The sequence below is a fragment of the Candoia aspera genome, chromosome 2, assembly GCF_035149785.1.
Source record: "Candoia aspera isolate rCanAsp1 chromosome 2, rCanAsp1.hap2, whole genome shotgun sequence".
Classification (NCBI taxonomy): domain Eukaryota; kingdom Metazoa; phylum Chordata; class Lepidosauria; order Squamata; family Boidae; genus Candoia; species Candoia aspera.
The window spans coordinates 24,871,214-24,893,587 of record NC_086154.1 but is presented as its reverse complement, the minus strand read 5'-3'; the positions used below and the strand labels follow the sequence as shown (position 1 = coordinate 24,893,587).

The 22,374-nt window shown below is 38.4% G+C and overlaps 2 protein-coding genes across 2 annotated transcripts in view; one reads left to right on the top strand and one right to left on the bottom strand.

Moving 5' to 3' along the window:
• The window catches only part of ATXN7 (ataxin 7), a 132,004-nt gene extending 124,201 nt beyond the window's left edge, over window positions 1–7,803 (bottom strand). Inside the window, exon 1 of the mRNA XM_063291528.1 lies at window positions 7,660–7,803. The gene's annotated coding sequence lies outside the window, so the exon portion shown is untranslated. The remainder of the gene's footprint in view (window positions 1–7,659) is intronic.
• Window positions 7,804–7,892: 89 nt separating this feature from the next.
• Window positions 7,893–19,335, top strand: THOC7 (THO complex subunit 7). The gene is made up of 8 exons (XM_063291531.1): window positions 7,893–8,042; window positions 11,099–11,216; window positions 13,742–13,869; window positions 15,013–15,099; window positions 17,390–17,447; window positions 18,251–18,317; window positions 18,407–18,476; window positions 19,087–19,335. Exons 1-8 carry the CDS (start codon window positions 8,024–8,026, stop codon window positions 19,152–19,154), a joined length of 615 nt encoding a protein of 204 aa, XP_063147601.1. The 5' UTR covers window positions 7,893–8,023; the 3' UTR covers window positions 19,155–19,335.
• The last annotated feature ends 3,039 nt before the right edge of the window (window positions 19,336–22,374 follow it).

The following is a 22,374-nucleotide window of genomic DNA, read 5'->3' as shown; positions in this document are numbered from 1 at the left end:
ATCATCCCATCTACCCTCCGAATGGCTGCTTGCAGCCAAAAGATAGCAAACAGTGTTTCACGTTTGATAAGAGCTAGGTGGGAGACTGGGATGTCACCATTTTCCAAGCTGCAGGACACTAAGACCAGCCACCTCATTTCTAAATCACCAAATTTATGTATTTTTTAAAGTATGCATACCCTAAGAGAGGCTTTCTACAGCAATGAGAAGCAGGCTGTCTTGGTGCTTGTTATTTTTGGGACTACTTTTTTTAAAAAAATCTTTTTTAAGTTTTGGAATTCGTTTCCCTTCCAAATACAAAGGACGATTGAGAGTAAATAATTGTCTTCCTGTTATTATTTTGGTATTAAATTTGAAGATACTAGCTTTTTCCTACACGTTGAATTGGCTGATTTAAACCTTCAGCTTTCTGTTTCTACTTTCCCTTGGGAACTGTCTGCTTATCTCACTTTCACTTATGTAAACATACTTCGGAACTTTTTCATATCTTCGACTTTCACTGGTTAAGCTCCTAGGGGGCTCCATAATCTACTGCGTGAGACATGGAGGACTGCAAACAGATTTTTTTCTGACTTCCATCAAGATTTTGAACAGATCAGGTTGGGGATGTAGTGGATGAAACTGAGGAATGCAACAGTGATACAAATGCTTCTTCTAAGAATGAGATTGGGATTTCTGTTGAGATGCTGGATGAGGACTGGATAGTGAAGTTGGAGAAATTCAATGGAGAGAGGGATCTGCAAGTAATAACTAAAATTGACTTTTTGGTGAAATGTCATGAAAAAGAAGCGGTCATTATGTATGGGAGGTTTTTTGAAGAGGAGTTGGAAATTTTGAGGGGGGCAGTTGGGCTGTTTGATTTTTTCAAGAGAAAAGCTCTGGGTACATTGTGGGTATATGTAAATGCTTTGGTTTATTTTGAAGTGGGACAAGTGTTAAAGAATATTTGGATCACTTTTAGAGTTTGACTGATGTTATTTGTTTTTAAGGATATGGATTAAGTTTATTAGGGTATAAAATGTTTATTTGGATGGTTTTAAGAATTTAAGGTCATTGTTTTGAATTGCTTTTCTTTTTTGGGTTAAAATTATTAAAATTGTTGTATTATTCAGTATAATGGCAGACAATTTATGTGCTTTTTAGTTTGACTTATTATAGTAGACAGAAGTGTATAGAATAGTAGTAGGAAGGGAATAATTAAATGTTATTTTTTTGGAGGGGAGTTTAGGAGGTTTATATGAACTTTTTTCTTTATTTTAATATAAGGGGGAGGAGTAACTGTACTTAGTGATTTTTATTATGTGTTAAAGGGGAATGACTTACGGAAATAATGTGGTATTTTGGTTTAATATAGAGTAAGAGATTGATTATGGAAAATTTTTGTATATCCTTGCTGTTAAAAGTTGGAAGTCACATCTTTCTGTAATGTAAAAAATTTTTTTTGTGTTTTCACAACTTTTTAGTTTTTCTTCTTTTTTTGTAGTTTTTTGTTTTTCATCGCTTTTATCTTTCTCTTTAAACTTAATAAAACTTGTAATAAAAAATAGTTGCAGGGAGGAAATTAAAAAAACTGAAACTTTTTTCCAGCACTGAAATGCACTTTACTTGCTGAATTCTTGTCTATTATGTAGGAAAACTGCCCCTCCCCAAGTTGACAATCTAAGTCAGTACTTTCTTTAATAAATGTTCAGCATAGCTAGTTGATATCCCAGATGTTGTATCTTCTGCCTAAAGTAACTTATGTAGGCCACATGATGAAGATAATGAAACAAAAAGTGTAGAATGATACAGCACATCACACCAGTCATAGGTGTCTTCAGATGACACAAAGAATGAGCAACACCACATATTAGTAGGCAAAAGCATTTACTAGTAGCAGCTAAGAATTAATGCAATTGTTAAATACAAAAGTTGCTTAAATCAAAATGTTAAGAATTAGATGATGCTATAACCAATATGAAAATCTTGGAAATTTAAAAACCATATGGGAATAAAGTGCCCCCCCCACTGGGAAAAATACAGCTTAAAAAACCCTAAAATATACTCCCCGCCCCCAATTTAGGCAGCTAGCTGCTTAGTGAACAATGCTTAAAATTGGCCTTCTAAAGATGCGTAGTTATTCTGCCTTTTTCACTTTAATGGATACGTTATGGTTTAAAAACAAATGATAGTAGTAATGGAAACATAGATGTCATCTGGATTTCTTGCAAAATATTGTATTTGAGAATGCCATCATACAACAAGTTATTCAGAAGCATTTCTGCTTACTATCGGCAGAGTAGAAAAATCGTTTTTATATGATATATATTAATCGACATATTAATGTATTAATTAAAATCAATTTAATTTTCAAGTGTAAAGCTATCCTATTCATAGAAAGCAGAATTTAATTTTCATTAATTAAGTCCTTCTTTACCCACTATTTTAATCTTGGTTTTGATCCAAAATTTTGGTTCTGTGTATTATTTGCTAGTAAGAGAAGGCAATACAGAGCTGTTTCCCAATCTGTAGCATGCTGTCTGAGTCAACCAAAGGAAAGAGAAAGAAGAAAATGTTGACCACAAGGGAAAGACCAAAATCAAAGAGCAATAGACAAGTGGCATTTTCACTTCAAGATCTCCAAACTAGAAAAAGAAACCAAGTAGCAATTCACTAGCAAACCAAATCATATACTGTAAGTTCTCTCCTAAAGAGGGCAGCACCTTCTAAGTACAGAAACACATGTAACCTTATGTGATGCATATTTTACTGTACATGTATACAAGTACTTAGAATTTCTTCTTGATTACTCTGTCATATTGAAAAAAAAGCCTTCATATTTCACATTCTTCAAAAAATTTCACTCATTCCAAGAAAGAAAATATTTAATGGACTCTTTATTCAGAGATTGTTCTCTCTCCATGTTTAATCCAGAAATTTGAGTCAAAGTCCTTGTGATAAAATTGAAAGCACCCTTTCTTCTCAAATGTCATATTTCTCTATTGATAAGGTGACGCTTGTTTGTTTTAAACTACAAGATTACAGTTGGTTACCTCTATATCAAAGAAAACACTGCTTCAAACTGAATTGTAAAGACTAACAAAAAATATACTGAATCTCATAACTTCAGGATAAAACAATCAAAATCATACTGAAATAATAATTTGCTGTTAAAGTCTAACAAAAATAATAAATACAGTATGAAAAGATAGGAATATAAATTAAAAATTGGTTTAACTTGTCAAACAGATGCCAAAAAATACACTAGCCATCTTCAAAAACAAGATATCCAATGTTGTAAGATTCATTTTTGTGAAACATAATTGAAAGATGAATTATACCTAACAGTAAAAAAAACACTGCTTATATATGGTTAGGCTACAGATCAAAATACAACAGATAAATTACATAAAGCAATATTTCTCCTTTTAGAGTTAAAGTTATTACCTTATTACATTGGCAAAGATTATAACAATTCATTCTAGATCATTTAATGAACTTCAACAGATGTTATCTATTTTGTTCTCATTAATTAAGGTGAAATTTCATTAGAAGCATGTATTTCAGTGACTTCTTAAATTGGCAAATGTAAAAATGTATGCAATAAAGTCAGAGGAAAAAGAAATGTAAAAATACTGAATGTGGCTAAGTACATGAACCTTAAATGCTATCACCTGTGGGAGTAGTTTATAGTCCATATGAGTTTATGCCAGGATAATAGATTGTTTAAGGTGCCAGAAGATTCTTCTTTGTTTTGCTACAACTAATTAACATCACTATGAACCAAGAAATGGTTATAATGGAGACAATTACAATGTAAGGAAAGGTAAAAGACCACATTTTGCCAAGTTTACAGCATGTCTTATAATTAAATGGTAATTCTATTCTGTGTGGCCACTCTAAATTATTTATTTATGCTAAAAACAGAATCAATGGAAAAAAGGATCAATCAATTTAGGCCTACAGATAATAATTCAAAGTAGTCTTAAGTAAAACTAACAAGACTCTATATAGTAAATTGTATAAGGATTTCTTCATGACCCAATATCACTTTTTCTATTAGCTTCAGTGGAGAATGGATTTTGTGTCCTGCTGACAATTATGTGCATTAGGCTGTGCAGCAGAGCTTCAGATTCAAAGGCAAAGTGGTGCTTTGGAGTGTGTGGGGCAAGCAAATAGCACCTGTCTGCAACTTCTTAAACCCAGTGCACATTTTTCTAGGATCACATGGCAGCTGTGCAGAGTTGCCATGAGATCCCAGGAAATGCGCAGCCACTTTAAGGAGCTGCAGGTAGGTGGAATATTCATGCCCCTGTACAGTTTGAAGCACCTTTTTGCCTTTGAATCCAAAGTGCTGCTCAGCCCCATTACATCCAACATAGCTAGCATGTTTGATTATCTATTCAGTTTTCATATAGCCACTACTCAGAGTAGTGGCATACAGATATGACAGCAATTACACTTAATTCTTGGGGTTGGGAGAATAAAACAAGTATCCAGGCACTTTTCTCTGAACAATCTATTAAGAGGTGAAATTCTGAAATGCAGCCCTAGTTCTACTGAGCTCTCATTGCCAGAATGAGAGTTCGGCATCACAGAATAACCAATAGCTTTATGTGGGAGCCTAAAAAAGAACTGGGCAGACTCTGTGGTTGCAGGCTCTTTTTAAAACAAAACAAAACGAAAACCTTCTGATATACCACAGGGAGCCTAGTGCAAAAGACATAAGCTTAGAGTTAGGGACCCTATGCCAGAATTTATTTTCAGTAACAAAACTGAATAGGAATCACAGCCCTTCTTTACAGAAATTCATTCCTGGTTAATACAGGCTTTCTTCATTTCAGCTGTATAGATAGTGTTATAAAGGACTCGTTTGGCTGCTACTGGTAAAAATAGACTGTAAGAAATGCTTTCCCATTTCTGGACTGAAGACCTCCAGCTTAAAACCTAATAGCATTCTAGAAGTTTAAACCGGGAACAAGGTACTGGAGTGACAGAACCGGCCTCATCTTGTGCAGCATTTCCAGAACTTCTGTTAGAAGTTATTCTCAGAATCCAAATCAGTATCTATACAACTTCAAATTTAAAATGGGACAAATTGCAGATCACTGCATCTTCATGTTTCCTTACTGATATAATGAGCATTATAAACATTTGTTGAAAGTTCCTCAAATAAACACACTGAAAAAAAATACAAATATGTGAAAAACTGATGAAAATACAAAAACCATGTTTTTAAGCATCAGTAGGAAAATGAAACAAGGAATCATGAAAAAGAAACGTCTAGAGTTTCAAACATTTGAGACATAGTTGCCTGAAAGAAAATAGATTCCCACTCATGATTACTGGAATATCAAAGCTTGTAGTTCCACAGGTCTACAGCTTTTCACTATTATCACTGTAATTTTCAACATACAGTACTTAGGTGGTGCCAACATTTCTTTACCTTCGTTTTTGCTATTCAATACATTTTGGCTTTCATCTCTTTCTGCACCACAACTGGAACTTTTGACTGGATTTAGAAGCAATTCTGAAGAACAAGGCATTCAATAAGAACAAGAATAAACAAGACATGCTTCTGCTTCTTTCCCTGACATTTCCCGGCATGAACACTATTCCTTACTCTACTGCAACAGCTGATGCTTACACTGTCAGGAAAACAGCAACAACATAAATAGAAAAATAGTTAGATTCCCAAAACCTCAACATTCTTCCTAACCCACAACAGAATCTACAATGGCAGGTCCTATTCTGGGTTAGTCATTGGATATACGATTAAATACCAAATATCTAGAATTCCTAATCTGATATCAAAAGACCTCTATATTTGAATTTTGGAATCCATTCACATTTCCACCTTTCAACAGAGCTTTTACCAAGAAAAAAAAAAAGAATTCAGTGGCATGAGTCACAGATATCCTGCCAGTTCAATAGGACCTGACTTTCCTCATAATGAACAAAAGGAACATACTCTTTTTGATCAGATACTCCCTCTTATTTAAAATAGTCTCCCTGGAGGTGAGCTCATCTTCTGTGAATTCATGTACATGTCCACTCTTGACAACAATAAAGAAGTAGTTTGCTACCACCTCCTTTCAGGATTTTTAAAAAACTTCGCAGTCTAGTCTAAATCCCTGAGATTATGGGGTGGTCTCCCATCCAGTTACAAACAATGTCTGATTCTGCTTAGCCTTTTTTTCAAATCAACCAAGGCCAGCTAGGTGCTGCCATCGGCTATGGCCTTACTGCTTTGTTTTGCCAATTATAATACCTCAACAGAAGCAACTATGGCCAGTGAAACATATGTAACAAACTGCAAAGAATGGCAATAGTAAGTAAAACACTATCAAAGCTAAGAAAATCACAGAGGCATTATAACATTTAATCCACTTATAAGAGTTACCAAACGGATCCTGGCAAGAGATATTTACATTCATGAAGTTTACAGTGGTACAACAGAAGCAATTGTATCAGCAATAGTAGGAATGGTAGACTAGGTATTTCAAAGGCAAAAAAAATAGAAGTGGGATGTACAGTACTAATTTCATAGGAAGTACAAGAAACAATCCACAGTATCTAGAAATGTAAAGGAACATGAAATCCAAAATTGAAGTTACCTTACAAAACTTACCGTAATATGGGGGGAAAAATAGAGGCAATAAGTTAAATAAATGCTGCAGAAACTACAAGAAGGAGCTTTCAGCAAGCATGTAAGTGTACTGAAAATCACAGAATCATAGGCTTGCTAGGGACCTTTGAGGTCTTCTAGTCCATCCCCCTACCTGGCACATGAAGGGGTTTCTTGCAGTGATGAAAAGGAATAGGGCATGGATGGGCAATGGCAGGAACAAAGAGAAAGGAATTGCAGCAACATAATGGAAGCATTTTTAGTGCATGTGTTTCGGATATCAACGCTAGAACACTAGCAGTAAAAGAACACAAAGCTGAAAACATATATATGGGGGAAAAAACATCTGCAATGATGTGGTTCCAAGAAAAGTTATAAGCATTTCAAAGAAATAGAGGTGATATACAAGGAAAGTTGTATTTAGGTTAGTGGTGCAGTAGCAAAAGTGGTAAATTTCTTTGGGGACTACCAGTGATGACGATGCTGCAATTAGTGATAGCAGCATCCATACCAGTGATGGATAGCGACATCGATAAAGAAGGCTGGAGAGATGGAAGTGATAAGTAGACATTCAACAATGACGATATGGCAGTGAAGCTGTTGATGGCAGAAGCTTCACAGCACAGTAATGGTGCCAGTTATAAAGGGCATCATGACAGTGATGGCCGCGTAATGTGCCAGACTGCCGTAATGGCATATCAGCAACCACTGCCACTACAATTTAACCGTGGAGACGAAAGTGACCCACAACGGTACAGCAACTGCAGAGACCAAATGATACTGGCTGCAGAGGAAAATAAGAGCAGAACAATGAAACCCAGAGAAGTCACGGAGCAGCATTTGACACTGGCAGCAAAGAAGAGCGCGTGTGGTACAGGTGGTGCCCAAAGTGGTCGGCATGGCATGGCATGCCAAGGGCAGCCCCAGGGAGACTGCGCAAAGGTCACCAAAGGTTACAGGGCCAGTGGCGAAGGCAGGCCTCCCCCGCACACCTGAGCGAAGGGGAGGAGCCCTGTCCCCTCACCTGCCACCCTCCCCGGTTTTGCCCTCACCTGGTGAGGAAGGCGCCCTGCTGGAGTGTGGAGGCCTGGCCCACAGGACCGGGACCCACTGGGCAGGCTTCTGCTGCACGGCTGCCGCCCGGGCTCGCCTGCCGTGCCAACCTCGGCCGCCTTCCCTCCTTTGCCCCCAACTTGTCTCGGCCCGGCGAGGTTCAGGCCCCAACCGTCGCCGCCGCCGCCGCCACCGACGACGACGACGACGCCACCACCTCCTCCCCCTCCATGGCTGCCGCTCACCCGGCTGCCGCTGCTGCATTGTGGGAAGCGGCCGTCTGAGCCGGACCCACCTCACTCGCAGCCGCCGCCGCCGCCGCCCAGACCGGCTCCTGCAGCCGCCGCCGCCGCCGCCGCCGCCATGGGAGCTGTAACCGACGGTGAGAGACGGACCGACCCCCGGAGCCCGCCGCGACCTCCCTTGCCTCCTGCTTCTGCCCGCTTTCGCCGGACGGGCCCAGCTTGAGCGTCCCCGCCACCTTCCCCCTTGGCCGGCAGGGCCTTTCCAACCCGGCTCGGCGCTGCCTTAATCCTCGGGCGGCGGGTTCGCTTTCTCTCGCCCCCAGCCCGGGATTAGGACGCCCCTTCCCGCTGGCTGAGCGGTCCGATTCCGCCCGGGCTCATTTCTGCTTTGACGGCTTCTCGCAGCTCGCCGTGGCGGAATTCCCACGATACCCTGAGCCACAGAAGCGCCGGCCACGAGGTCTTTGAGTTTGGGTTTTGCCTCGCGTGGTTTGCAAAGGCAGCCAGTGGGATTAGTTTATGGCTCGATTTCGGTGCTTACCCGGAAAATCGGGTCCAGCTAGCTAAGTAAACCGCGGGAAAGTGTGCGTAGGTGAACTCAGCCAATTTGGGGAGGGTGGGGGGGCGGTTGAAATATTAATTACGCTTACTTTTCTTACTAAGTCTAGGCTGCAGAAATAGGGACGACCTACGAATGGCGTTGTTGTTGTTGTTGTTGTTATTTAAATGCATTGGCCGCTCAACTCCAGCGGACTCTGGACGGTGCACAAAACTAAAAAGACATAAAAACAGCTAAAGACTTAAAGCCATTAAATCAACAGGCATCCCGGACCAAAATACTGTAACAATAAATTCCACAAAACAGAACAGGGGCCATTAACAAAATAACAAGCATCAGAACGATACAGGAACACTAACCCCTTACTGCCATTCAGTGGTAGTCCGGATTTTTGTTCAGCCCAGAACTCATACTCCTACACATTTTTATGTTATTCTTTTTAATAAGGATTTATGTTCTGCCATGAAAATATGTGGCACCTCTGTGTTATAGAGGCAATATTACAGCGTTCCCTGATTCCAGGTAACCTGCAACCTTAAAAATAGGATTGGAAAAACCAGAAGGGGAGAAGGAGGGAGGAAGGATGCGCATATGGTGTTGTGTATATACAGCAAGTTGGGTTGTAGTGGGGGTGGTTCTAGATCAGGGTTCCACAAAGTGGTCAGTATCAACTTCCAACAGTCGATGGGACTATCCAAGGGGTCAATTATTGTTATTGTTATTATTTGTGATACTATTAGTTAAAGTAGTATATATTAAAATATTCTCATATAATGTTTGGGGTTCGATGAACAATCTGAAACTTCATGAGGGGTCGATGAGCTGAAGAGTTTGGGGACCCCTGTTCTAGATCTTGCCTTCCAAGAAACGAACACAACACTGTCATGCCTTGAGTTTTTATTGTTCACTGCTTCCTTATAAATGGACATGATAAAGAACACTGGAATGGGACAAAGGAATATTATGCTTGCTGACCCAGCTGGTAACTTGCACAAATTCTCACACGTAGCAGTTCAAATTGCTGGTTATCATCTATAACGCCTTCATGGCATAGGGCCAGGTTGTCTGACAGGCCACCTATCTCCCATGGTTTCTGCCCTTCTGGTAAAATAGGGCAGAGGCGGTACACTTCAGGTCCCCTCAATCAAACATTGCTACCTGTTCGGACCCAGGAAGTGCGCCTTCTCTGTTGCTGCTCCTGCCAACTGGAATGAGGTCCCCACAGAGATCCGTGATGCCCCTCCCCAGGTGATGTTCTGGAAAGCCTTAAAAACCTAACTGTTCTCCCAGGCCTTGGAGTGGGTGTTTGTGGAGCCTCATACGGGATTATTTTGCTAGAAGGAGTGGGTTTGTCCAGAAGCATGGGATTTATTTGCTGTTTTCTATTGTTTTCTTTATTATTCTTATTTGATGTAAGCTGCCCAGAGTCGTTTTGGAGTTGGGTGGCCTCTAAACCTCAGAAATTAAAAAAAAAAGTCTGAAGAAAATTTTCCTGTATACTTTTAACTCTCTGCATATGATCAGAGGCTTAGTTTTTTTTACTGTGGTTATCAATCATACCGAACCTTTTGTACATGTTAGCAGTTGGTCTTAATGTACTAAGTCTGGCACAAAACAAGTAAACCTGTTATTCCTTCCATTTTCATGTTCATAAATGTATTTTTCTCTGCACAAGAATATTAGTTTATATCAAGACCTTTCCATTCCCTGTTTCCAGGCCCAGTTGTGCTTGTTCTAAAATTCTCTTGATTTTCTGCACGTACACTGCTTTTTTCTCCTCTTGCTTCTGATTGCAGCATTACTAATACTAACTTCTTGTATTGTTCCTATATTTTCATGTAATGTTTGGGGGTCGATGAACAATCTGAAATTTCATGAAGGGTCGATGATCTGAAGAGTTCAACTTCAGTACTTTTACATACCTTATCCTGGCTTCAGACTGTGTTCTTTTGGATTTAAAGATCAATTTATCTCTTTTTCCCCCAATACCATGCTTGAAATGTGTTTATACTTCTAATGAACTTCTTTTGTGTATAAATTGTGCTTAACTTTAATAATATATCCTCATTTTTTTCTGTATCGAAGGCTGCAATTCTGTGTTGAATTATCTGTGTGTAAGCCCCACTGAACACACCTTCTTTTTTTAATAATCATATAGGATTGTGAGCCAGTTTGGTCTTGTGGTTAAGGCACTAGACTAGGAGTTAGAGACCTGAGTTCTAGTTTTGCCTTAGGCACAGAAGCCAACTGGATGACTTTGGGCCAGCCACTTTCTCTCAGCCCTAAGAAGAAGGCAGTGGCAAGCCACTTCCAAAAATATCTAGAAAACTGAATGGACTTTTCCATGTAGTCACCAGGAGTCAAAATTGACTAAAAAAATGAAATGATGGTGTAAGTTCTCATAATTGATTATTCATATAATTAATAACTAATTAAATTGTTATAGTGAGATACCAGTTCAGTTAACAAAATCACTACAGAGGCCTCAGTCTTATGCTTCCTTATAATAAAGTGAATCAGGACCTCTTTGTAAGCTAACAGTCCTATATGACTTTTTAAAGAATCATTTTTTTTTAATGACAAGCTTCTGTGACAAGTAGCAATTTGTCTCATTTAGAAATATTGCTGTTTTAGATGAAGTTATTCGCAAGCGACTTTTGATTGATGGAGATGGTGCAGGGGATGACAGACGAATTAATTTGTTGGTGAAAAGTTTCATCAAGTGGTGCAATTCTGGATCTCAAGAAGAAGGGTACTATGCTATCTTTTATTTGGAAATCAAATAATGTGGAAGCAATTCATCCAATAGCAAGTGGTATATATAGTATATGTTCATTTTGATAGAAAACGAGGTCCAGTGGCATGTATCAGGATCACGTTTTAAAAGAAGAATTCAGTATAGGAAGAGTTTATTAGCAAAATAAATCTTGAAATGATTTAAAATGTAAATGATGGGGAACAATCTGATGCAACACTTACTAACTTTTAATTCATATTTTTAAGTATATCTTTGGTAACGTGACTTTTGGTAACTAAAATTAATGGGTTTTATACAGGTGCTGAAGAGGCTAACTAATGCGTCCTGGAAAATGCATTGATTTGTATTTCTAAGAAAAACAAGAACAAATCATAAAAGAAAAATATTGACAAAATCAGTTTGACTTTAATAAATAAATCATTGCCATTTCTTTGTTGTCGAAGTTCTAGAGGTCTTTAGTTAAGGCTGTTTTTTCACTGCAGGTTGCTACTTTCCTCACACTGGATATGCTACATTTTCTATCTAAGAAAAGGTTGTGTTTTCCCCCCCAAAATAATACATTGATATACAATTGTATTATGGAGTATGGTTCTATGACTATTTCAGGCACTTCTGATGGTGACCGTAATATGAATGGGGATAACACCTCACTCTTCTAATGGTTGTGTCATTAGATAGCATTTTGTGGTTTTGTAATGTTTTGATAACAGTGCAGGGAGTGGTAAAATGATATCCACCAACCCTCCAAGACCTCCCTCCCCCACCATTTTTAAATTTAAGGAAATCACCAAAATCTCTCAGCGTGATGAGATTTCAGCAGTAGTTTTCATGTTGACTATTGCCTGTGAAATGTTATGGCACCCAGGGGCAGGAAACAGTTGCTGCCAACTCCTGCTGAAGAGGTTGATACTCTACATTGAGTTATTTTTTTAAAAAAACTTGTGTTTTGTTTTTGTTTTTCTTAAAATGAAGGGGGATGAGGTATTCTGGAAAGCAAGGCACCCTCTTTGGGTGCAAAGGTGTGTGCATTTTTAGTGGCAAGTTTCAAGGATATATAAATATATATCATGGAAAACACTTGTGATTTTTATGTCATTCAACCTCTGAGGGTAACATCCACCTTCTATATTTGCATATACATTGGGTATGACATTAAAGTCTCTGAATAAGGATTCCCAAGATTGTTGGGTAAAACTAAAATGTGGTATTGTTGATGCTTGCTTCAGACAAATGCTGCCTGTCCTAACCACATTTTGGTTTTTAGTATTTCTAATACAGAATTGACAAAAAACAGCATAACATGAGACACATATAAAATAATTCAGATTAATTATAAAACATGAGAGCCAGTTTGGTGCGGTGGCTAAGGCACCAGGATAAAAACTGAGAGACTGAGTTCTAGTCCTACTTTAGGCATGAAACTAGCTGGTGACCTCAGGCCAGTCACTCTCTGTCAGCCCTTGAAGAAGGCAAGGGCAAACACTTCCAAATATCTTGCCAAGAAAACTGCAGGGACTTGTCCAGTCAGTTGCTGTAGTGGAAGAAATAAACCTAAGAAATAAAATGGAGATCACACCCCTTCCCTTCCAGTCCTTTAGATATTACTAGGGTCAGTATAGTTCCTTTCTTTGCCTAATCCCATCAGAGCCAAATTGACCCTCCCTGCCCCAGACAAAACCCCATGCAATCCTGTCTAGACCAAAGAATAGAAGCCTCCTCACCAGCTCATAGCACAGCCTGAGGGCAGCCCTTACAAGGGAATTTCAACCTAGAGCAGCCTTTCTCAACCTTTTGACCCTGGAGGAACCCTTGAAATATTTTTCAGGCCTCAGGGAGCTCCTGCACGTTCAGGTTCAAATATAGGCCAGAAGTTACAAAATTATTATATTAGCTTCACGGGTAGGCCTGTATATATGTATTAAGAGTGTTCTTAAACTAAAAATAAAGAATGAAACTTACTTCTTTAATATGAAGTTGCCTGGGTTTGAAATAATTTTTTAAATAAATTGTGATCTCCCAAGGAACCCCTAGTGACCTCTTGTGGAACCCTGGGGCTCCATGGAACCCTGGTTGAGAAACCCTGCTCTATTAAATCTCCTTTTTTGGTATTGGTATGTAAACCGAGAGGCAGTTTGGTGTAGCGCTTAAGGCATCAGGCTAGAAACTGGGAGACCATGAGTTCTAGTCCTGCCTTAAGCATAAAGCCAGCTCGGTGACCATGGGCCAATCACTTTCTCTCAGCCCTAGGAAGGAGGCAATGGCAAACCACTTCCGAAAAGCCTTGCCAGGAAAACTGCAGGCAGTCTCCGAGAATCGGTCATGATTGAACAATTTTTTTTAAAAAAGTAAACTGACCTCTTTCAATCTGTTGGCCACTGGGTATTCTTCAGATTTGCTGGCATAGCTTGATTAGAACCTTTACAGAAAACAGAAATAATCCTACTTTATCTTAACTTGCTTCAAGCATCTTTGAGAATTGTTGATGAGGTACTGATACATGTTCCTTCTCTGATGTTTAGCTATACTCAGTATCAGCGCATGCTGAGTACTCTTTCACAGTGTGAATTTTCAATGGGAAAAACTTTACTTGTATACGACATGAATCTCAGAGAAATGGAAAACTATGAAAAAATCTACAAAGATATAGGTAATCAGTTATTTTTTTTTTACTGAGTATTAGTGTCAAATGTAAACTTCATTTTGGGAAAAAAAATGAATTACTCCAAATCAGGTGTACAGAGGATTTTGAGGTTGAAGTATTCCAACCACCAAGCATCCTCTTCTGAACTTGGTTCATGAAATAGTCTGCTTCAGGTTGGGGTGCTTTTAGTCAGAATGTTGGAACAGTCCAACCTCAAATATTTTGTGTGGCTCTGGCTCTTTGTAAGACTTATCATTACAATACAATGTTTTAACTACCAAAGATGTAATTCTTTCTTGCAACTGTTCTTGAAGGTAAGATGGATTTATTTCCATCTTGTAAACTGAAAATGAAGCTGTAAACTACATGCAAAAGGCAACCTTTTAGTCTTTGGTTTGTTTAGGATAGTATCCTAGAAGGTTCATGTGGAAGTAATGTTCAGGTTGTTCTAGAGAAAGTTTGTACACTTTCTAAATTCAATTCATATCTAGTGGATTTTGATTCATCTGTCATTGGAGACAATAAAACACTATATGGATCAGCTTTTACTAGCTTAGGCTATACATTAAGCTGTGATACTATCTGATCATCATTAGCTATGATCAAGTAACTTTCCATTTGGTCTGCTACAGAGTTTTGTGGGAACTGGCTTTAAAAATATTCTGGAAACTTCAGTTACACGTACAAGACAATTGACTGAATGATAAGTCACCATGTCAGCATTTCAAGACCTTCTCTGATTTCCAGTCCATTTTTTAGCCTAATAGAAAGTGTTGATTTTGATGTTGGAAGTGGCATCTGCATTGATACCACTTTTGTAGAAGCAGTGTTTTTTAGTATAGGCCTTTTCAGTTCCATTTTTAATTAATTTTGCTTTTACATGTTTTAAAAAATATTCTACTGGTTTATTGTAAATAGTTTAATTTGTTTTCCTAGTAAGCTATCCAAGATTATGATTACAGACTGATATATACACATTTTTATCATCTCTAATCAACCTTAGAATCAGCTTCTTCTAATTGTCTATAGAGTTATAGAGGTGAAAATAAGTTTGTGTAATGTTGTTACATATGGTAAAATTTTTATAGTTCAATAATATTGTGAGTTTTATAAATTTATGTCAAATCACTAATTTTATTTCTTTGGAAGAAAATAGCATAGCTGCAGCTCATGAAAAAATTGCTGAGTGCAAGAAGCAAATTCTTCAAGCAAAAAGAATTAGAAAAAATCGCCAAGGTAAGGTTTACGTTGCAGTTGACAATTTATATGGATATATACCACACTTGTGATAGTGCTTATCACAAGAGTTTTAAATTGCCAGGATTATTTTTAGTTCTTGCAAAAAAAAACACAGTTTGTTAATTCTTCACAAGATCTAATTTTACAAATAAAATGCCAAATATACTATTGATCATGCAAAATTAAACAAGCCCAAGATACTATAGCTGACCAAGCCACAGATTTGGGTATGCTTGTCAAAAGAAGTAACTGGAAAAGTATCTTCCTAGATTGCCATGGATAGATGAGTTCTTTTTGGAATTCAAGAATTCAAGTGATTCTAGGCATACTCAATCAGATTTGTTGATTTAGGACTGTATGTTTTAAACATTTAGTCATCTCCTGAATCCTTTGAAAAACTTACTCAGATATAAAGGTCTCTAAAGAGTTTATCTTGTCAGAGATCACTGAAATCAATCATATTTCTTTTTAGCAGGTGGAATTCCATGTCCTCTTAAAAGAGATAGTGAGTGCTTACTTAAAAAAAATTGTGGATCTAGCCTATATTAATAACTATTAGCCAGTGTTCATTACTCCATATTTTGCCAAGCTGATGCAGAAGTCAGTGGTGCTGAAGCTCCAGGAACTCTTAGATGAAACATTATCTTGATTCAGTTTAGACTTGGATGTGGCAAGGAGACAGTTTTGGTCTCCAAAAGAGGACAAAAAGAGTATGACCCTATTGATATGCTTTGATCTCTCAGTGGCTTTTGATACTTCTGACCACAGTATCTTATTGGAATGCTTGAGGGAGCAAAGGTGAAGGGGTGAGGATGCTCTTTTGATATTTCCACTACTATTTCTTCATGTGCTATTTAGAAAATGATAGTTTGAGATATCTGCTTGATCCCCTGGGAACTATTTTGTGGGACCCACAAGATTTTAGCTTTTCTCCCACATTATTTAATGCTTATATGAAATCTCTAGGAAGCTTGGGGTTAAATGTCACCTAGACTTTTGAATATCTCCAGGCTGTAAGCAACAGTGAGTGGTAGAACATGATGAAAGTTAATGTTGACAAGGTTGAGTTGCTACGGATTAAAGAAAAAAATCCTCTTCTGAGGGAATTATATTCTCTTTTAAGGATCAGGTTTATAGCTTGTGGTCTTCTTGGATCTAGCATTGATGCTGGAGAGCTGTGTAACATCAGTAACAAGAAAGGCTTTTTACCAGTTTCTGCTGATAGACCAGCTGCATCCCTCTCTGGAAGAGAAAGAACTGGCTTCATGTGTCAATAACCTCAAACTTGGGTTATTGTAATGTGCTCTTTGGGTGCAATTTTTGAAGACAATTCAAAAATTTCAGCTGAATCAGAAAGTGACAGTACCTGTGGTGCCACCCAGAGGTTCCACAAATTATATTATAATCTTGTTTGTTATTCTGCCATGCAAGTAAATAGTGCTAATGTTAAAACATAGCTCTTCTGTGGGCATTAGGATATCTCCTGACGGTGATGTGGAACCCCTAATTGTAAGCAAATGGAGTGGGAATATGTAAGAGGGTTTGAGACATTTCTCTCTCACCCTCCCTTTTGAGGAAATTTGTGCTGAAAAGGGAAACTGCGGTAAAGAGGTCGCGAGCCATTTTGATTTGGGGAAAAGACTAAGATATGGGTAGGTCTTCTTTACTGTGAAGTTATTTATTTATTTATTTTTCACATTTCTTCACCACCCATCTTGGCAAGTGAATCTTTGTTGTTAAGGGAACAAAAGCAACAAAATATTTTGAATTTGAAACACTTCATTTCCTGTTTTGAGCATAGAATACTTCCAGTAAGGTCATAACAGCCTCAGAACACTTCCTATGAGGTCAGGGTAGCCTGTTCCCTGTTGATTTTTTAAATGTCTTTATATTGAGAAAATAAGAAGATGATGCAATGTGTTTCTATAAGGTCCAGATTTAATAATATATTAAAGAATTGACTTAGTTTCATATTAATAATATATAGATCATTCTTTCTTTTTCTTACATTGTAGTTCACATTATTGACTTATTATATACTAATTTCTTTTTTGACTACATAATCACTGTTGCATTTTTTCCTTTTGTTTTATTATATTTTGAGTGTTTATACTTCACCAAAATATTAATAAAAATAGAACAAGAGAAAGAAATGACTGTGTTCCAATATGAGTTGTTCTGCACACACTGAGCAAGCTAAAATACATACCTTAAAATTATTTGAATTATAAATTCCTTTTTGGTATTGGAAAAACGTTAACTATGGTGTGTATTTTATTCTTTTCAGAATATGATGCCTTGGCTAAAGTAATACAGCATCATCCAGATAGACATGAAACGTTGAAGTGAGTATGAAATGAATTTAAGTAGTACAAACACTACAGATTACTGATACAAAAATAATATGGCAAAGTAGTTTATTAGTCCATCATCAAAATTCGTATAAAAGGTTTGAACGTTTGTATATTATAATATAGTGGCTAAAATATTGGGCTCTCCACAGAGAGACCTAATTTTGGGCCAGTTGTTCTTTATCAGCGCAACCTCTTCTTACAAGATCGGTAAAACCTGATTATAGTTATCCATGGGCTGGTAATATACCAATTAACAGTACATAGACCTGTTCTTGACAACATAACAGAAACTGCAGCATGGAATCGTTTTGCTAGTCTTGAAATACGGGCTTTGCGTTGAGTTCATTTCCAGGCACAATTGAAAGTGCTACTTTAACCTTTTTAAGGTCTCAATGAACCTTTCACATAAATTGCTTTTTCACAAGACTGAATTACAATAATCTTTCTGGATTCTTCTGCCAAGAAAGGTGAGACGGGGCATCCTCAGCTGAGGTACCCTGGCTTTGGAATGTTGTTTTCCGAGGTTTCTAGAAGAAAATAAGGCGAGTTGCTTTCTTTTCAGTGCCTTTTTATTTGTGCAGGCATTTTCATAGTTGATTTATGGTATTTTACTGCTGAAAGACTGTTCTGTCTATGTTAGATTCTGTTAATTGGTTTAAATCAGCATTTCATTATTATTGGTAAATTAGCTACTCAGGGAATTTTGAACAGTTAAAGAGTTCAATATAAATGATTAAAATAAAATAACTGAAGGTGCTATGTGTTAAGTGACAATGCACTTAATGTCTTCTCAGGCAGTTGGAAGCTCTCGGGAAAGAACTCCAGCATCTTTCTCATATCAAGGAAAATGTTGAAGACAAAGTAGGTTTTTCTCACAGGGTTATAGATTCAGAATAGGGAGCCTTTTTTAAAAAGCCCGTATTCTTCAGTATTTCCTTTCTCTGCTTTAGCTGGAGTTGAGACGGAAGCAGTTTCACGTTCTTCTGAGCACTATCCATGAGCTTCAGCAAACCTTGGAAAGTAAGTTATTCTAACACATAACATAATAGTTTTCCTCAGCTTCCCTCCCTTTTATGTTTGCTTGACCCTCCAAATTTTCATTGGCCCGTAGGTATGCAGAACGCCAAGTTGGAGAAAATTTGACACCTTACTAAATGTCAAGTTGCCCATATTGGGGCAATTATTTATTAGAGATCAGTTCAATGTCACAAAGTATTGTTCAAGTTTTCAAATTACCCACAGTTCTTAGTCAGGCTAAGTAGTAAACTAAACAAAACAAAACAAAATATGAGACTGGGCAGAAGAGGAGAATGTTTTTCCTAGCAGTATCTCTACATGAGAAGAGCCAGTTCGGTGTAGGGGTGAAGGCACCAGGCTAAAAACCAGGGAACCGTGAGTTCTAGTCCTGCCTTACGTACAAAGCCCGCTGGGTGACCTTGGACCAGTCACTCTCTCTCAGCCCTAGGAAGGAGGCAATGGCAAACCACTTCTGAAAAGCCTTGCCAAGAAAACTTCAGGGACTTGTCCAGGCAGTCTCCAAGAATCTGATAAGATTAATGGATTTTAAAAAAAAACTCTACATAAGTAGTCATTCCAGTATTAGTATTTTAAATAAAAATATTTATTTCAGATGATGAGAAGCTTTCAGAAGCTGAAGAATCATCAGATACGCCAATGGAAGCAGAAGACAAGCAATAGATGTATATTACTCAGAAGTCTGGTAATTCATTTTCCTGAAGCTGATTAATAACTAGGGTTCCAAATTCATTTTGTACATTACTTTTTGCCTGAAGTAACTAAATTATGTTTCTGAGTGAATTTTCATGTTTCTGTACAATAAATAGTTGAAATTACATAATAAAGTCTTGGATTAATGTTCTGCAATTAAGCTACCCATTATATGGTATGATATTACATTGAAAAGAAAATTCAGAGATAATTTAAAATTCTAACAATGGACAAGTGAATACTGTTGTACCCTGAACCCAGAACTTGCTACATTGAAAATGTGACTTGTATAACAACATGAGTTCTTAAATTACATTTATCATCTCAGATTATTAGCAATAACACCTACATAGAAAACACATTTTTTCAAAATGTATTATTTTGTGGTCTTTAAGAAATCATTTGGAACAGCTTAGAGGAGTAGAATATTCTGATTCCCAAAGATTTTCATGATTGCAATTCTGCACTTCTCAGAGGATTGGCTACACTGATTTTCAGTGATACTATCCAGGAGGTTAACTACTTTTACACACATGAAAAATGCAAACTATAATTAAATAAAATAACTTAGAATAAAGGGGAAGATTAAAAGGGATGAGTCACTTACAGTATAAGGTCTGTTTTGCTTTGTGTTTTCTAAGAAAACAATGTAGCATAGAAGCAATTTATAGTGGCGACTTACGTAATAGATGAAAATATGTTATAGATGACTTATGTAATAGATGAGAGCCAGTTTGTTTCAGTGGTTAAGGCAACAGACTAGAAACTGGGAGACTGAAAGTTCTAGTCCTGCCTTAGCCATGAAAGCTGGCTGGGTGACTTTGGGCCAGTCACTTTCTCTCAGCCCTAGGAAGAAGGCAATGGCAAACCACTTCTGAAATCATGCCAAGAAGACTGCAGGGACTAGTCCAGGCAGTCGCTGAGGATCGGACATGATTGAATGGCCAAAAAAAATAATAGATGCTTATCTCTGTCAGATAGTACTGAGTTGGATTTCCTTATTCAAATCTTAGCATTGTGAATTCACTTATTTTACCTTGTTTGTTTTTAGAAGTACTTACCCCATGGTAGAATGTAAGGTAAGGTAAAGGTAAAGGTTTCCCTTGACATTAAGTCCAGTCGTGTCCAACTCTAGGGGGCGGTGCTCATCTCCGTTTCAAAGCCGAAGAGCCGGCATTTGTCCGTAGACACTTCCGCGGTCATGTGGCCGGCATGACTAAACGGAATGCCGTTACCTGCCCACCGAAGCGGTACCTATTAATCTACTCACATTTGCATGTTTTCGAACTGCTAGGTTGGCAGGAGCTGGGACTAGCAACGGGAGCTCACCCCGTCACGCGGATTCGAACTGCCGACCTTCCGATCGGCAAGCTCAGCGGTTTAACCCGCAGCGCCACCGCGTCCCTGTTAGAATATAATGTTGTTGTTTATTCGTTTAGTCGCTTCCGACTCTTCGTGACTTCATGGACCAGCCCACGCCAGAGCTTCCTGTCGGTCGTCAACACCCCCAGCTCCCCCAGAGACGAGTCCGTCACCTCTAGAATATCATCCATCCATCTTGCCCTTGGTCGGCCCCTCTTCCTTTTGCCTTCCACTCTCCCTAGCATCAGCATCTTCTCCAGGGTGTCCTGTCTTCTCATTATGTGGCCAAAGTATTTCAGTTTGGCCTTTAATATCATTCCCTCAAGTGAGCAGTCTGGCTTGATTTCCTGGAGGATGGACTGGTTGGATCTTCTTGCAGTCCAAGGCACTCTCAGAATTTTCCTCCAACACCACAGTTCAAAAGCATCGATCTTCCTTCGCTCAGCCTTCCTTATGGTCCAGCTCTCGCAGCCATATGTTACTACAGGGAACACCATTGCTTTAACTATGCGGACCTTTGTTGTCAGTGTGATGTCTCTGCTCTTAACTATTTTATCGAGATTTGTCATTGCTCTTCTTCCAAGGATTAAGCGTCTTCTGATTTCCTGACTGCAGTCAGCATCTGCAGTAATCTTTGCACCTAGGAATACAAAGTCTTTCACTGCTTCTACATTTTCTCCCTCTATTTGCCAGTTATCAATCAAGCTGGTTGCCATAATCTTGGTTTTTTTGAGGTGCAAAGAGGTGTTTAGCTGCAAACCAGCTTTTGCACTTTCTTCTTTCACCTTCATCATAAGGCTCCTCAGTTCCTCTTCGCTTTCAGCCATCAAAGTGGTATCATCTGCATATCTGAGATTGTTAATGTTTCTTCCAGAGATTTTAACTCCAGCCTTGGATTCCTCAAGGCCAGCTTGTCGCATGATGTGTTCTGCATACAAGTTGAATAGGTAGGGTGAGAGTATACAGCCCTGCCGTACTCCTTTCCCAATCTTAAACCAGTCTGTTGTTCCGTGGTCTGTTCTTACTGTTGCTACTTGGTCGTTATACAGATTCTTCAGGAGGCATACAAGATGACTTGGTATCCCCATACCGCTAAGAACTTGCCACAATTTGTTATGGTCCACACAGTCAAAGGCTTTAGAATAGTCAATAAAACAGAAATAGATGTTTTTCTGAAACTCCCTGGCTTTTTCCATTATCCAGCGGATATTGGCAATTTGGTCTCTAGTTCCTCTGCCTTTTCTAAACCCAGCTTGTACATCTGGCAATTCTTGCTCCATGAACTGCTGAAGTCTACCTTGCAGGATCTTGAGCATTACCTTACTGGCATGTGAAATGAGTGCCACTGTTCGATAGTTTGAACATTCTTTAGTGTTTCCCTTTTTTGGTATGGGGATATAAGTTGATTTTTTCCAGTCTGTTGGCCATTCTTGTGTTTTCCAAATTTGCTGGCATATAGCATGCAATACCTTGACAGCATCATCTTGCAAGATTTTGAACAGTTCAGCTGGGATGCCGTCGTCTCCTGTTGCCTTGTTATTAGCAATGCTTCTTAAGGCCCACTCAACCTCACTCTTCAGGATGTCTGGCTCTAGCTCACCGACCACACTGTCAAAGCTATCCCCGATATTGTTATCCTTCCTATACAGGTCTTCTGTATATTCTTGCCACCTTTTCTTGATCTCTTCTTCTTCTGTTAGGTCCTTGCCATCTTTGTTTTTGATCATACCCATTTTTGCCTGGAATTTACCTCCAATGTTTCTAATTTTCTGGAAGAGGTCTCTTGTCCTTCCTATTCTATTGTCTTCTTCCACTTCCGCGCATTGCT